The sequence below is a fragment of the Dendrobates tinctorius genome, unplaced genomic scaffold (assembly GCF_039654945.1).
Source record: "Dendrobates tinctorius isolate UK_male_01 unplaced genomic scaffold, ASM3965494v1 ptg000096l, whole genome shotgun sequence".
NCBI lineage: Eukaryota > Metazoa > Chordata > Amphibia > Anura > Dendrobatidae > Dendrobates > Dendrobates tinctorius.
Window position 1 is genome coordinate 832,217 of NW_027361764.1, and position 13,135 is coordinate 845,351.

At 45.7% G+C, this 13,135-nt stretch overlaps 1 protein-coding gene across 1 annotated transcript in view; it reads left to right on the forward strand.

Moving 5' to 3' along the window:
* The first annotated feature begins 264 nt into the window (after positions 1-264).
* The window catches only part of LOC141098872 (peptidase inhibitor 16-like), a 188,589-nt gene continuing 175,718 nt past the window's right edge, over positions 265-13,135 (forward strand). The window contains exon 1 of the mRNA XM_073586827.1: positions 265-459. Within this exon, the coding sequence (XP_073442928.1) occupies positions 298-459 (162 nt within the window). The 5' untranslated portion in view covers positions 265-297. The remainder of the gene's footprint in view (positions 460-13,135) is intronic.

Here is a 13,135-nt window from a genome sequence, read left to right on the forward strand (position 1 = left end):
TGGGATACATGAAGAGTTAATATATGGAAGGTTCTGCATCCCATATTATATAGAGGAACATAAACTTTCCAGCCGTGCATTAATCCTTGGATGCATTCTCAGCTCGTTCTGGGCTCTGCCCAGTCCCTGGTCCCTAACACAAGAATTCTGCTTCCAGCATAATACATCAGCGGGTGGAGTAATGTCAGGCGTCCCACCCTGCCACAAACTTTATAGCCTCTGACTCCTTAGTGTAGGATCATAGTGTCAGTCCTCACTCTCACACAACCTGGGCCTCCTCATACATGACATCATAGAATGTGGCCCAGAGGATCCAGGCTGCAAGGGCTCCAGTACTTTCTGCTCTGCCTGGTTCACCTGATCACAGCACTGACTGATGTAGAGAAGAAGACCATGGTGGAGAAACACAACTTCTACCGCTCTCGGGCAGATCCACAAGCTGCTGACATGAAGGCTCTGGTAAGATGAGGACATTTCTGGGAATTATGGTCTCATGATTATGTCACGGTAGCTGAAGAGAGGGGTGATGATGAATCTGGGGGGCAGATATGATAGAGACCTCTTTGACATAGAGTGGCCGACTGGAAGAGACAATTGACGTTGCATCTGAGTGAACATACTGTATATGAAGAAACCTCACATGACAAGGAATTGACAGACTGAGACATGGGGTGACAGATATGATGGGAAACTCGCATGATGATAGATGTGAAGAAATTGGTAATGATGCAACTGGGTGAACCATTATGATGGAAATCTCACATTACATGGAGTGGATGGATGGAAAAAGGAAATAATGCATTTTGGTGAGCTTTGGTGGAGACCTCATATAGCATGGATTGAAAGGATGGAAAGAGACAGGTAATGATGCATCTGGGTGACCAGCTATGGTTTGAAACCTCACATGACATGAACTGATGGATGGGAAGAGATGGGTAAGGGTAACAATGCATCTAGGTGGCCAACTATAATGCAGATGTTCCATTACATGTCGTTATGGATAGAAAGAGAAGACTGATGATGCATCTAGGTGCACTGATATGGTGAATAGCTCACATGATGTGGACTGGTGAATGGGAAGAGACAGGTAACAATGCATCCGCAAGTGCAGATATGGTAGAGACCTAACATGACATGGACTGATAGATGTGAAGAGATGGGTAATGAATGATGCATCTGGGTGGTCACATGTCAGCTATGGTAGAGCTCTCACATGATATGGATTGATGTATTGGAAAAGACTGATGACAATGATTTTAGGTGGAGAAAAGATCTCACAAGACATGGATTTATGGATTGGAAGAGGCAGGTAATTATGCATCTGGGTGGCAAGATATGTTTGGAAACTTCACATGACATGGGTTGATGGATTGGAAGATGCAGATGACAATGTCTCCGGGTGGACAGCTATAGTGGAGACCTCATATGACATGGTCTGATAGGTGGGAAGAGACAGGTTGCAATTAGTGTTGAGCTTTCCGATACCGCAAGTATCGGCCGATATTTGCCGTATCGGAATTCCGATACCGAGTACCGATACTTTTTTCGTATCGGATACCGGAATCGGAAGTCCAAAATGCAATGAGCCACTTTTGTGGCTCTGATTGGCTGCCGAAATGACGTCATCATGATGCGCTGTCTGTGCGCATCATGATGCGCCGTCAGTTCGGGCCTTCGGGGGGGCTGTGCCGACTGTCCGGGGGTCTGTGCCGGCCTGCCGGTGGTCTGTGCAGGCTCCGGGGGTCTGTGCCGGCCTGCCGGTGGTCTGTGCAGGCTCCGGTGGTCTGTGCCGGCCTGCCGGGGGGCTGTGCCGGCCTGCCGGTGGTCAGTGCAGGCTCCGGGGGTCTGTGCAGGCATCGTCCGATGGGACTACAAGTCACATCGGGCGATGCCTGCTACCATGACAGTGATTGACACATTAGCCAATGATGGGACAGTAGTAGTCCCATCATCCGGCTAATGTGTTGAATGTAAAAAAAAAATAAAAAAAAAATTTACATGCTACATACATGCTACAAACATACAACATGCATACTACATATATACTACATGCAACATACATACTACATACATGCTACATACATGCTACATACATAATACATATATACTACATGCATGCAACATACATACAACATATATACTACATGCAACATACATACTACAAATATACTACATGCATGCAACATGCATACTACATATATACTACATATACTACATGTAACATACATACTACATATATACTACATGCTACATACATGCAACATACACACTACATGCTACATACATGCAACATACATACTACATACATGCAACATACTACATACATGCTACATATATACTACATGCATGCAACATACAGATATACTACATACAATACATACATATAGACATACAGTACATATAACATAGAGTACATACTTACCGTCACTTGTCACTTTGATCCCCGAAGCCATTGTCACCTGAGGGATAAATATCAAAATAAAAAAACACCAATATACTTACCCCGATCCGCAGACGTCCACGAGGGTCCCACGTCGATCTTGCGTGGAGAACAGCAGCATCAGCTGATGCTACCGTTCTCTACCAGCTCCAGGAATACAATGACGGGAGGTAGGTATCCTTCCGCACTGTATTCCTCCACCACTGTAAAAAAAAAAAGTCCCTAGTCTCACTTTATGCCATTGCTGCGTGGGAATTTCTATTCTTACTCTATGTTATATGTACTGTATGTCTATATGTATGTATTGTATGTAGTATATATGCATGTTGCATGCATGTGGTATGTATGTAGTATGTATGTTGCATGTATGTAGCATGTATGTAGTATGTATGTAGCATGTATGTAGTATGTATGTAGCATGTATGTAGCATGTATTGTGTATGTTGCATGTATGTAGCATGTAGTATACAGTGGGGGAAAAAAGTATTTAGTCAGTCAGCAATAGTGCAAGTTCCACCACTTAAAAAGATGAGAGGCGTCTGTAATTTACATCATAGGTAGACCTCAACTATGGGAGACAAACTGAGAAAAAAAAAATCTAGAAAATCACATTGTCGTTTTTTTTTTCATTTTATTTGCATATTATGGTGGAAAATAAGTATTTGGTCAGAAACAAAATTTCATCTCAATACTTTGTGATATATCCTTTGTTGGCAATGACAGAGGTGAAACGTTTTCTGTAAGTCTTCACAAGGTTGCCACACACTGTTGTTGGTATGTTGGCCCATTCCTCCATGCAGATCTCCTCTAGAGCAGTGATGTTTTTGGCTTTTCGCTTGGCAACACGGACTTTCAACTCCCTCCAAAGGTTTTCTATAGGGTTGAGATCTGGAGACTGGCTAGGCCACTCCAGGACCTTGAAATGCTTCTTACGAAGCCACTCCTTCGTTGCCCTGGCGGTGTGCTTTGGATCATTGTCATGTTGAAAGACCCAGCCACGTTTCATCTTCAATGCCCTTGCTGATGGAAGGAGGTTTGCACTCAAAATCTCACGATACAAGGCCCCATTCATTCTTTCATGTACCCGGATCAGTCGTCCTGGCCCCTTTGCAGAGAAACAGCCCCAAAGCATGATGTTTCCACCACCATGCTTTACAGTAGGTATGGTGTTTGATGGATGCAACTCAGTATTCTTTTTCCTCCAAACATGACAAGTTGTGTTTCTACCAAACAGTTCCAGTTTGGTTTCATCAGACCATAGGACATTCTCCCAAAACTCCTCTGGATCATCCAAATGCTCTCTAGCAAACTTCAGATGGGCCCGGACATGTACAGGCTTAAGCAGTGGGACACGTCTGGCACTGCAGGATCTGAGTCCATGGTGGTGTAGTGTGTTACTTATGGTAGGCCTTGTTACATTGGTCCCAGCTCTCTGCAGTTCATTCACTAGGTCCCCCCGCGTGGTTCTGGGATTTTTGCTCACTGTTCTTGTGATCATTCTGACCCCACGGGGTGGGATTTTGCGTGGAGCACCAGATCGAGGGAGATTATCAGTGGTCTTGTATGTCTTCCATTTTCTAATTATTGCTCCCACAGTTGATTTCTTCACTCCAAGCTGGTTGGCTATTGCAGATTCAGTCTTCCCAGCCTGGTGCAGGGGTACAATTTTGTTTCTGGTGTCCTTTGACAGCTCTTTGGTCTTCACCATAGTGGAGTTTGGAGTCAGACTGTTTGAGGGTGTGCACAGGTGTCTTTTTATACTGATAACAAGTTTAAACAGGTGCCATTACTACAGGTAATGAGTGGAGGAAAGAGGAGACTCTTAAAGAAGAAGTTATAGGTCTGTGAGAGCCAGAAATCTTGATTGCTTGTTTCTGACCAAATACTTATTTTCCACCATAATATGCAAATAAAATGAAAAAAAAAAACAGACAATGTGATTTTCTGGATTTTTTTTTCTCAGTTTGTCTCCCATAGTTGAGGTCTACCTATGATGTAAATTACAGACGCCTCTCATCTTTTTAAGTGGTGGAACTTGCACTATTGCTGACTGACTAAATACTTTTTTTCCCCACTGTATATGTAGTATGTATGTTACATGTAGTATATATAGTATATATGTAGTATGCATGTTGCATGCATGTAGTATATATGTAGTATGCATGTTGCATGCATGTAGTATATATGTTGTATGTATGTTGCATGCATGTAGTATATATGTATTATGTATGTAGTATGTATGTAGCATGTATGTAGTATGCATGTTGCATGTAGTATATATGTAGTATGTATGTTACATGTAGTATATATGTAGTATGTATGTTGTATGTATGTAGCAGGTAATTTTTTTTTTTTTTTTTTTTTTTTAAATTCAACACATTAGCCGGATGATGGGACTACTACTGTCCCATCATTGGCTAATGTGTCAATCACTGTCATGGTAGCAGGCATCGCCCGATGGGACTTGTAGTCCCATCGGACGATGCCTGCACAGACCACCGGAGTTTGCACAGCCCCCCGGCAGGCCGGCACAGCCCCCCGGAGCCTGCACAGACCACTGGCAGGCCGGCACAGCCCCCCGGCAGGCCGGCACAGACCCCCCGGAGCCTGCACAGCCCCCCGGCAGGCCGGCACAGCCCCCCGGCAGGCCGGCTCAGACCACCGGAGCCTGCACAGCCCCCCGGCAGGCCGGCACAGCCCCCCGGAGCCTGCACAGACCACTGGCAGGCCAGCACAGCCCCCCGGCAGGCCGGCACAGACCACCGGAGCCTGCACAGCCCCCCGGCAGGCCGGCACAGCCCCCCGAAAGGCCCGTACAGACCCCAGAGAGGCTGTACAAGGCAAAAATAGGGTTTTTCTTATTCTGATACCGGAAGTCCCATAGACTTGAATGGGACTTCCGGTATTGGAATCGGCGATACCCGATATTTTTTTTAGATCGGCCGATACCATCCGATCCGATACTTTTAAGTATCGGACGGTATCGCTCAACACTATTTGCAATGCATCTGGTGTCAAGCAATGCTTGGAAACCTCACATGACATTTACTGATGGTTGGATAGAGAAGGGTGATAAATGATGCATCTGGGGGGACCAGCTATGGTGAAGACGACACATAATATGGACTGATGGACAGGAGGAGACAGGTGATGTTGTATCTGGGTGGACAGCTATGGTGGAGATCTCACATTACATACTATGGAGGATTTGAGACAAGTGATAATGCATCTGAAGAAATGGTGGAGACCTCACATGGCATGGAGTGATGATATAAAAATACTTGTGAAGATGCATCTGGGTTGGCAGCTCACATAGCATGAACTGATGAGTTTGAAGAGTTGGGTGATCATACGTGTCGGTGGGTGTTGTGAGTTCATTTTTCCCTTCACCATTGAGGTCTGATGAACTCCCTCCTCTGGTGAAGGAAGGTAGTGAGACTGATTACCAAACACCTGGGCAGCTAGATGATGACTGGGTGGCTGGAATTGAGGACTGGATATAAGGCTGCTGACGCCCTTCTTCCTGGCTGGTGATTTTCCTGCTGGATTCTTGGAGACCAGTCTGATTCCTGCATCTCAAAGCTAAATTTTTCTGCTCTGCTTTGTACTCTTCTGTTTTGTTTTTGTTTTGCCTTGTTTTTTAGGAGTTCTGCCATCCCCGGCCGGGGGTGAGCTGAATTCCATTTTTGTCTCTGACCTGTTGATCTTTTGCCCTGTCTTCAGAATATACCTGAGTGCTGATATAGTCTTTTGAAGCCTAGCGACTTCAGGGCCTGTTTTTCCTATCAGTCGGTTGGCTCATTTTGATAGGGTTTTTGCAGATGGCAGACAGCAGCTTTCCTATCCTGTCCTATGTAGTTAGCTTGGGCCCCATCATTTGCTCAACCTATCTTTCTATCTGTGTTAGTGTTTTCATCTTGCTTCACCGTCATTATATGTTGGGGGCTGCCTATTGCTTTGGGGTCTGCTCTGGGGCAGTTTAGTTTTTCCCCTTTCTGTCTTTAGGCTATGTAGTTCTCCGGCTGTGATCGAGGGGTCTAGGGCACCGTAGGAACCCCCCATGGCTACTGTTACTTGTTGTGGATAGGTTCTGGGGTCTGCTATCCGATAGCTGCCAACCTCTCTGTTTTTTCTGGACTTAGCTGGTATTTTGTTTTTTCCTCCTTCGGTGACTCATCATAACAGAATCACCAGCCATACCGCAGATCCTAGGGTACTCAATAGCAGGAGAGAATTGTAAAAAAAAAAGTGTCAGAATTTTTTTTTTTTTTGTGTGTGCATATTTTTTTCTCTATATGTCTGAGGCCATAGGGGGAATTTTTCTCTCAATGGAGATGAAGCAATTGTCTGATCGTGTGGAGCAGCTCGCTGCTGAAGTGCGGGGAATTTCCGCCTATCTTGCTCATTCACATGCTGCTGAACCAAAGATTCCTGCTCCTGATGTATTTTTTGGGGATCGGTCTAAATTCTTGAATTTCAAGAATAATTGTAAATTATTTTTTGCCTTGAAGCCTAACTCATCGGGGAACTCCGCGCAGCAGGTTAAAATTGTCATTTCTTTGCTGCGCGGCGATCCCCAGGATTGGGCGTTTTCTTTGAAACCTGATGATCCTATTCTGAATAATGTGAACGCATTTTTTCAAGCCTTGGGGTTGTTGTATGATGAACCTAATGCTATTGATCAGGCTGAAAAGACCCTGTTGGCATTAAGCCAGGGTCAGGATTCGGCAGAGTTGTACTGTCAAAAATTCCAAAAGTGGGCGGTCCTTACTACCTGGAATGATGGTGCCTTGGCAGCCTTCTTTCGGAAGGGTTTGTCAGAAACTGTAAAAGATACTATGGTGGGATTTGCTGTTCCCTCTGGTCTTGACGATTCTATGTCATTAGCCATTCAGGTGGATCGGCGTTTACGTGAACGCAAAACTACACGAGAGATGTTTCCACCTGTTGAACAAATGTCTGAACCTATGCAATGTGATAGAGTTTTGTCCAGGGAGCAACGTCAGGAGTTCAGAAGGCTTAATAAGCTGTGTTTTTTTTGTGGAGATGCCTCGCATATTATTTCTGTCTGCCCTAAACGAGAGAAACGTTGTGCACACACGTTTTCTGTGGGTGGTGTTCAACCTAAGTTTCTTCTGGCATTTACTCTGATCTGCTCTCTGTCCACATTTTCCGCCAAGGCTTTTGTGGATTCAGGAGCAGCTCTGAACCTGATGGACTTGGATTTTGCTAAACATTGTGGATTTCCTATGACACCTCTGCGGACGCCTATCCCTTTGAGGGGTATTGATGCTACTCCTTTGGCGAAGAATAAACCTCAGTTTTGGACCCAGGTGGTAATGCGGGTCGCCCCAGACCATCAAGAAAATTGCAGATTTTTGGTGTTGCATAATTTGCATGATACCATTGTTCTGGGGTTTCCCTGGTTGCAAATCCATAATCCAGTTCTGGATTGGAAATCTTTGTCTGTGGTGAGTTGGGGTTGTCGGTGTGCCTTTAGTGATGCTCCTGTTTTCTCCACCTCTCCCCAGTCACATGATGTTCCTGACTATTTGGCTGATTTTTATGATGTATTTAGTGAGAATGAGTCTGCGTCTTTGCCTCCTCATAGGAGTTATGACTGTGCAATTGAGCTGAACCCGGGGTGTAAATTCCCCAAGGGTCGGCTTTTCAATTTATCTGTACCCGAGCACGAGGCTATGCGATCCTACATTAAGGAGGCGTTGGAGAAGGGTCATATTAGACCATCCTCTTCACCCTTAGGTGCTGGGTTTTTTTCGTGGCTAAAAAGGATGGTTCATTAAGGCCTTGTATTGACTATCGTGCCCTCAACAAAATTACTGTTAAATATCAGTATCCGTTACCCCTGATTTCTGATCTATTCTCCAGAGTTAAAGGTGCTTTACCAAGCTTGACCTCAGGGGGGTGTATAATCTTATTTGCATTAAGCATGGGGATGAATGGAAGACAGCGTTTAATACTCCGGAGGGACATTTTGAGTACCTGGTGATGCCTTTTGGGCTCACTAATGCCCCTTCTGTCTTCCAGTGCTTCATGAACGATATTTTCCGAGATTTTGTCGATAAATTTTTGGTTATCTATCTGGATGATATTTTGATCTTCTCCAAGAATTGGGACTCTCATGTGGAACATGTTCGGACTGTGTTCCGGATTTTGAGGGAGAATTCCCTGTATGTCAAGGGATCGAAATGCCTTTTTGGTGTACAGAGGATTTCATTTTTGGGATTTATTTTGTCTCCGTCAACTATTGAAATGGACCCAGCCAAGGTACAGGCCATTTATGATTGGGTTCAGCCCACTTCTTTGAAGGCCCTCCAGAAGTTTTTGGGTTTTGCTAATTTTTATTGGAAATTTATAGCTAATTTTTCTGGTATTGCCAAGCCATTGACGGATTTGACTAGGAAGGGTGCTGATGTGTTGAATTGGTCTCCGGAGGCTGTTTCTTCCTTTCAGGAGCTGAAGCGAAGATTCACTTCTGCTCCGGTTTTGCGGCAACCTGATGTCTCACTCCCGTTCCAGGTGGAGGTGGACGCTTCTGAGATTGGTGCAGGAGCGGTGTTGTCCCAAAAGGATCCTGTAACATCTAAAATGAATCCTTGTGCTTTCTTTTCCCGAAAGTTCTCCCCATCCGAACGTAACTATGATGTGGGGAATCAGGAACTGTTGGCCATGAAATGGGCATTTGAGGAGTGGAGACATTGCTTGGAGGGAGCCAAACACCAAGTCGTGGTCCTTACTGACCACAAGAATTTGATTTACCTGGAGTCGGCCAAGCGCTTGAATCCTAGACAGGCTAGGTGGGCCTTGTTTTTCACACGTTTTGATTTTGTGGTCTCTTTTCTTCCGGGCACTAAGAATGTCAAGGCAGACGCCCTCTCTAGGAGTTTCCTTGCTGATTCTCCTGTTGTGACTAAGCCTGCTACCATCTTAGGCGAGGGGGTAGTTCTTTCTGCCATCTCGCCCGATTTGAGACGTGCTCTGGAAGAGTTTCAGGAGGACAAACCTGAGTGTTGTCCCAGTGGAAAGTTGTATGTTCCTGACCAGTGGAGGAAGAGAGTGATGTCTGAAGTTCATTGCTCTGCATTGGCTGTTCATCCAGGTATTTTTGGTACTAGAGATCTGGTGAGTCGGTCTTTTTGGTGGCCCGCCTTGTCTCGTGATGTCAGGAATTTTGTGCAGTCCTGTGGGACTTGCTCCCGGTCTAAACCTTGTTCTCGCTCTAGTGGCTTGTTGATGCCTTTGCCGGTGCCCAGGAGGCCATGGACCCATATTTCAATGGATTTTATCTCTGATATGCCTGTCTCTCAGAGAATGACTGTTATTTGGGTGATTTGTGATAGATTCTCTAAAATGGTCCATCTTGTACCACTCCCTAAGTTGCCATCTTCCTCTGAGTTGGTGCCCTTGTTTTTGCAACAGGTGGTTCGCTTGCACGGGATTCCTGAGAACATTGTATCTGACAGAGGAGTTCAGTTTGTGTCTAGATTTTGGAGGACTTTCTGTTCCAAGCTGGGAATTCAGTTGTCCTTCTCCTCTGCGTTTCACCCTCAGACCAATGGGCAGACGGAGAGAACAAACCAGACTTTGGAGTCATATTTGACATGTTTTATTTCTGCTGATCAGGATGATTGGGTTTCATTTTTGCACTTGGCCGAATTTGCTTTAAATAATTCAGCTAGTTCTGCCACTTTGATGTCACCTTTTTTTTGTAACTTTGGTTTTCACCCTCGATTTTCTTCAGGGCAGGTGGAGCCTTCTGCCTGCCCAGGTGTTGACACTGTGGTGGAGAGAATGCACCAGATCTGGGACCAAGTAGTGGATAAGTTGTCTCTCTCCCAGGAAAAGGCCCAGCGGTTTTCCAACCGGCGTAGGACCGTTGGTCCCCAGTTTAAGGTGGGTGATATGGTTTGGTTGTCATCAAAAAATATCGCTATGTGGCAGTGTGGGGTACAGCACGCAAGCATCCCATAAGCAAAGCATCACAGAAGATAAGCATCCAGCAAAACGGCAGTTATACATGGCATGGAATTAACATTCATCTTCTCTCTTCACACAGGTAATCAACTGAGCCACCCTGCATGTATTTACTCCATTCACTGCCAGCAAGCAGCCTGAATGATACAACTTCCCACCTCTGCTGCCTCTATTTCTCTGCTGTAATATATCCAAATGGTAATCAACTGAGCCACCCTGCATGTATTTACTCCATTCACTGCCAGCAAGCAGCCTGAATGATACAACTTCCCACCTCTGCTGCCTCTATTTCTCTGCTGTAATATATCCAAATGGTAATCAACTGAGCCACCCTGCATGTATTTACTCCATTCACTGCCAGCAAGCAGCCTGAATGATACAACTTCCCACCTCTGCTGCCTCTATTTCTCTGCTGTAATATATCCAAATGGTAATCAACTGAGCCACCCTGCATGTATTTACTCCATTCACTGCCAGCAAGCAGCCTGAATGATACAACTTCCCACCTCTGCTGCCTCTATTTCTCTGCTGTAATATATCCAAATGGTACAACTCCATACTTCTGCTGCTTGACCATTTTGTTGCATATTTAAATGTGCTTGCTAAAGCTTTGGTATAATTCATTTGTTGCACTGTATGTAATACTTACTGCTTTAGATCTGTGACTGGGGCCTTTCTAGATCTTATCAGGTGGAAGGTGCTATAGCATTTTGCCACATCTTGGTCTAGTGCCTTTGATCATCTAACCATCCCCTGGTGTGCTGGCCCCAGCTGCCAAATTATACCCAACCATCTCCCACAATCCCTCTCTCCTGACCCTGTAGTGTGGCCTATATATGTAGTAGTTGCTAAGGGGAAGCACGCAGTGTGGGGTACAGCACGCAAGCATCCCATAAGCAAAGCATCACAGAAGATAAGCATCCAGCAAAACGGCAGTTATACATGGCAGTTAGTCAGGGCAGGAGTCAGGTAACCCACACCTTGCCTTCCCCTTTAACCATGTGCTTTATTTTTATCCTCCTGTGTTCCCTTGCCATCCACATTCATCACCCTATCCCCCCTCCATCACGACTCATACACATCAGCCCCTCTATACTTCCCTCTCCCAAGTACAGCTCCCACACACTCCTCACCTTCCTGAGAAACCTCAGCCCATCTTGCCCAAACACATCGCAGAAAAAAACTACTTACAATTCCAACAACTATTGGCTCTTTATCTTCCTTCTCCTACTGATTTCAGGGACATCTCCCCCAACCCTGGTCCACCATCCCCCAACCTCGACCCCTACCCTACCTCATATCGAAACCACAATAATCTGATTAACATTACTTGCACTCCCTCATCTCAATCTTTTAATTGTGCCCTCTGGAATCCACGGTCTGCTTGTAACAAGCTTCCTTTCCTACACAACTACTTTCTGAACAACTCTCTTAATCTGTTGGCCCTCACTGAAACCTGGATTCAGGATTCTGACACTGTCTCTCCTGCTGCCATTTCCTACGGTGGCTTACAATTCTCTCACTCCCCGAGACCCACAAACAGACCTGGTGGTGGAGTTGGCATACTCCTGTCCCCACAATGCACTTTCCAGGTCATCCCCCCAGTCCCATCACTCTTATTCCCTTCTTTTGAGGTCCACACCATCAGGCTCTTCCGTCCCCTCTCCCTCAGGGTAGCGGTCATATACCGGCCCCCAGGCTCACCCACCCTCTTCCTTGACCACTTTTCAGCCTGGCTGCCACACTTCATGTCCTCAGAACTACCAACCCTCATCCTGGGAGACTTCAACATCCCCATTAACAGCCCTAATTCCACATCTGCATCCCAGCTTCTATCACTAACCACCTCTCTAGGCCTCTCACAGCTTTCAACCTCTGAGACACATAAGGACGGTAACACCCTTGATCTGGTCTTCTGCCGGCTCTGTTCAATCTCCCACCTAAACAACTCACCGCTTCCACTCTCTGACCACAACATTCTCTCCTTCACGCTCACAAATCCTCGCCCACCCCAGCTCATTCCTACCTACCACACAGTCAGAAATCTACAAGCTATTAACCCTCAGACACTTTCAGATTCCCTACACTCATCTCTTTCCCCAATCTCCTCTCTTTCCTGTCCTAATCTGGCTGTTCATCACTACAATGACACTCTTAGAAGCACCCTTGACCAAGTAGCTCCCCTCACCCTCAGAACCTCCAAACACAGAGTAAAAGAGCCCTGGCTCACATCGCAAACTCAACTTCTCCAGCGATGCTCCAGGAGTGCTGAACGCCTATGGAGAAAAACCCGCACACCAGAAGACTTCATCCACTTCAAATTTATGTTAAGAACCTATAACGCTGCCCTTCACCTCGCCAAACAGACCTACTTCACCACCCTGATCTCCTCACTAGCCAACAACCCCAAGAAACTTTTTGACACTTTTCACTCCCTCCTCAGGCCAAAAGCACAAGCCCCTATCACAGACATTTGTGCTGATGACCTGGCCTCCCACTTTACAGAAAAAATAGATAATATCCATCAAGAAATCTGCTCCCAACCACCAAGTGCTGTGACTCCCATCCCTTCCTACATCTCCCCTGGCTCACTCTCCACATTTGATCCCATAACAGAAGAAGAAGTCTCCAGACTCCTCTCTTCTTCTCGTCCGACTACATGCACTACCGACCCCATTCCCTCACATCTCCTCCAGTCTC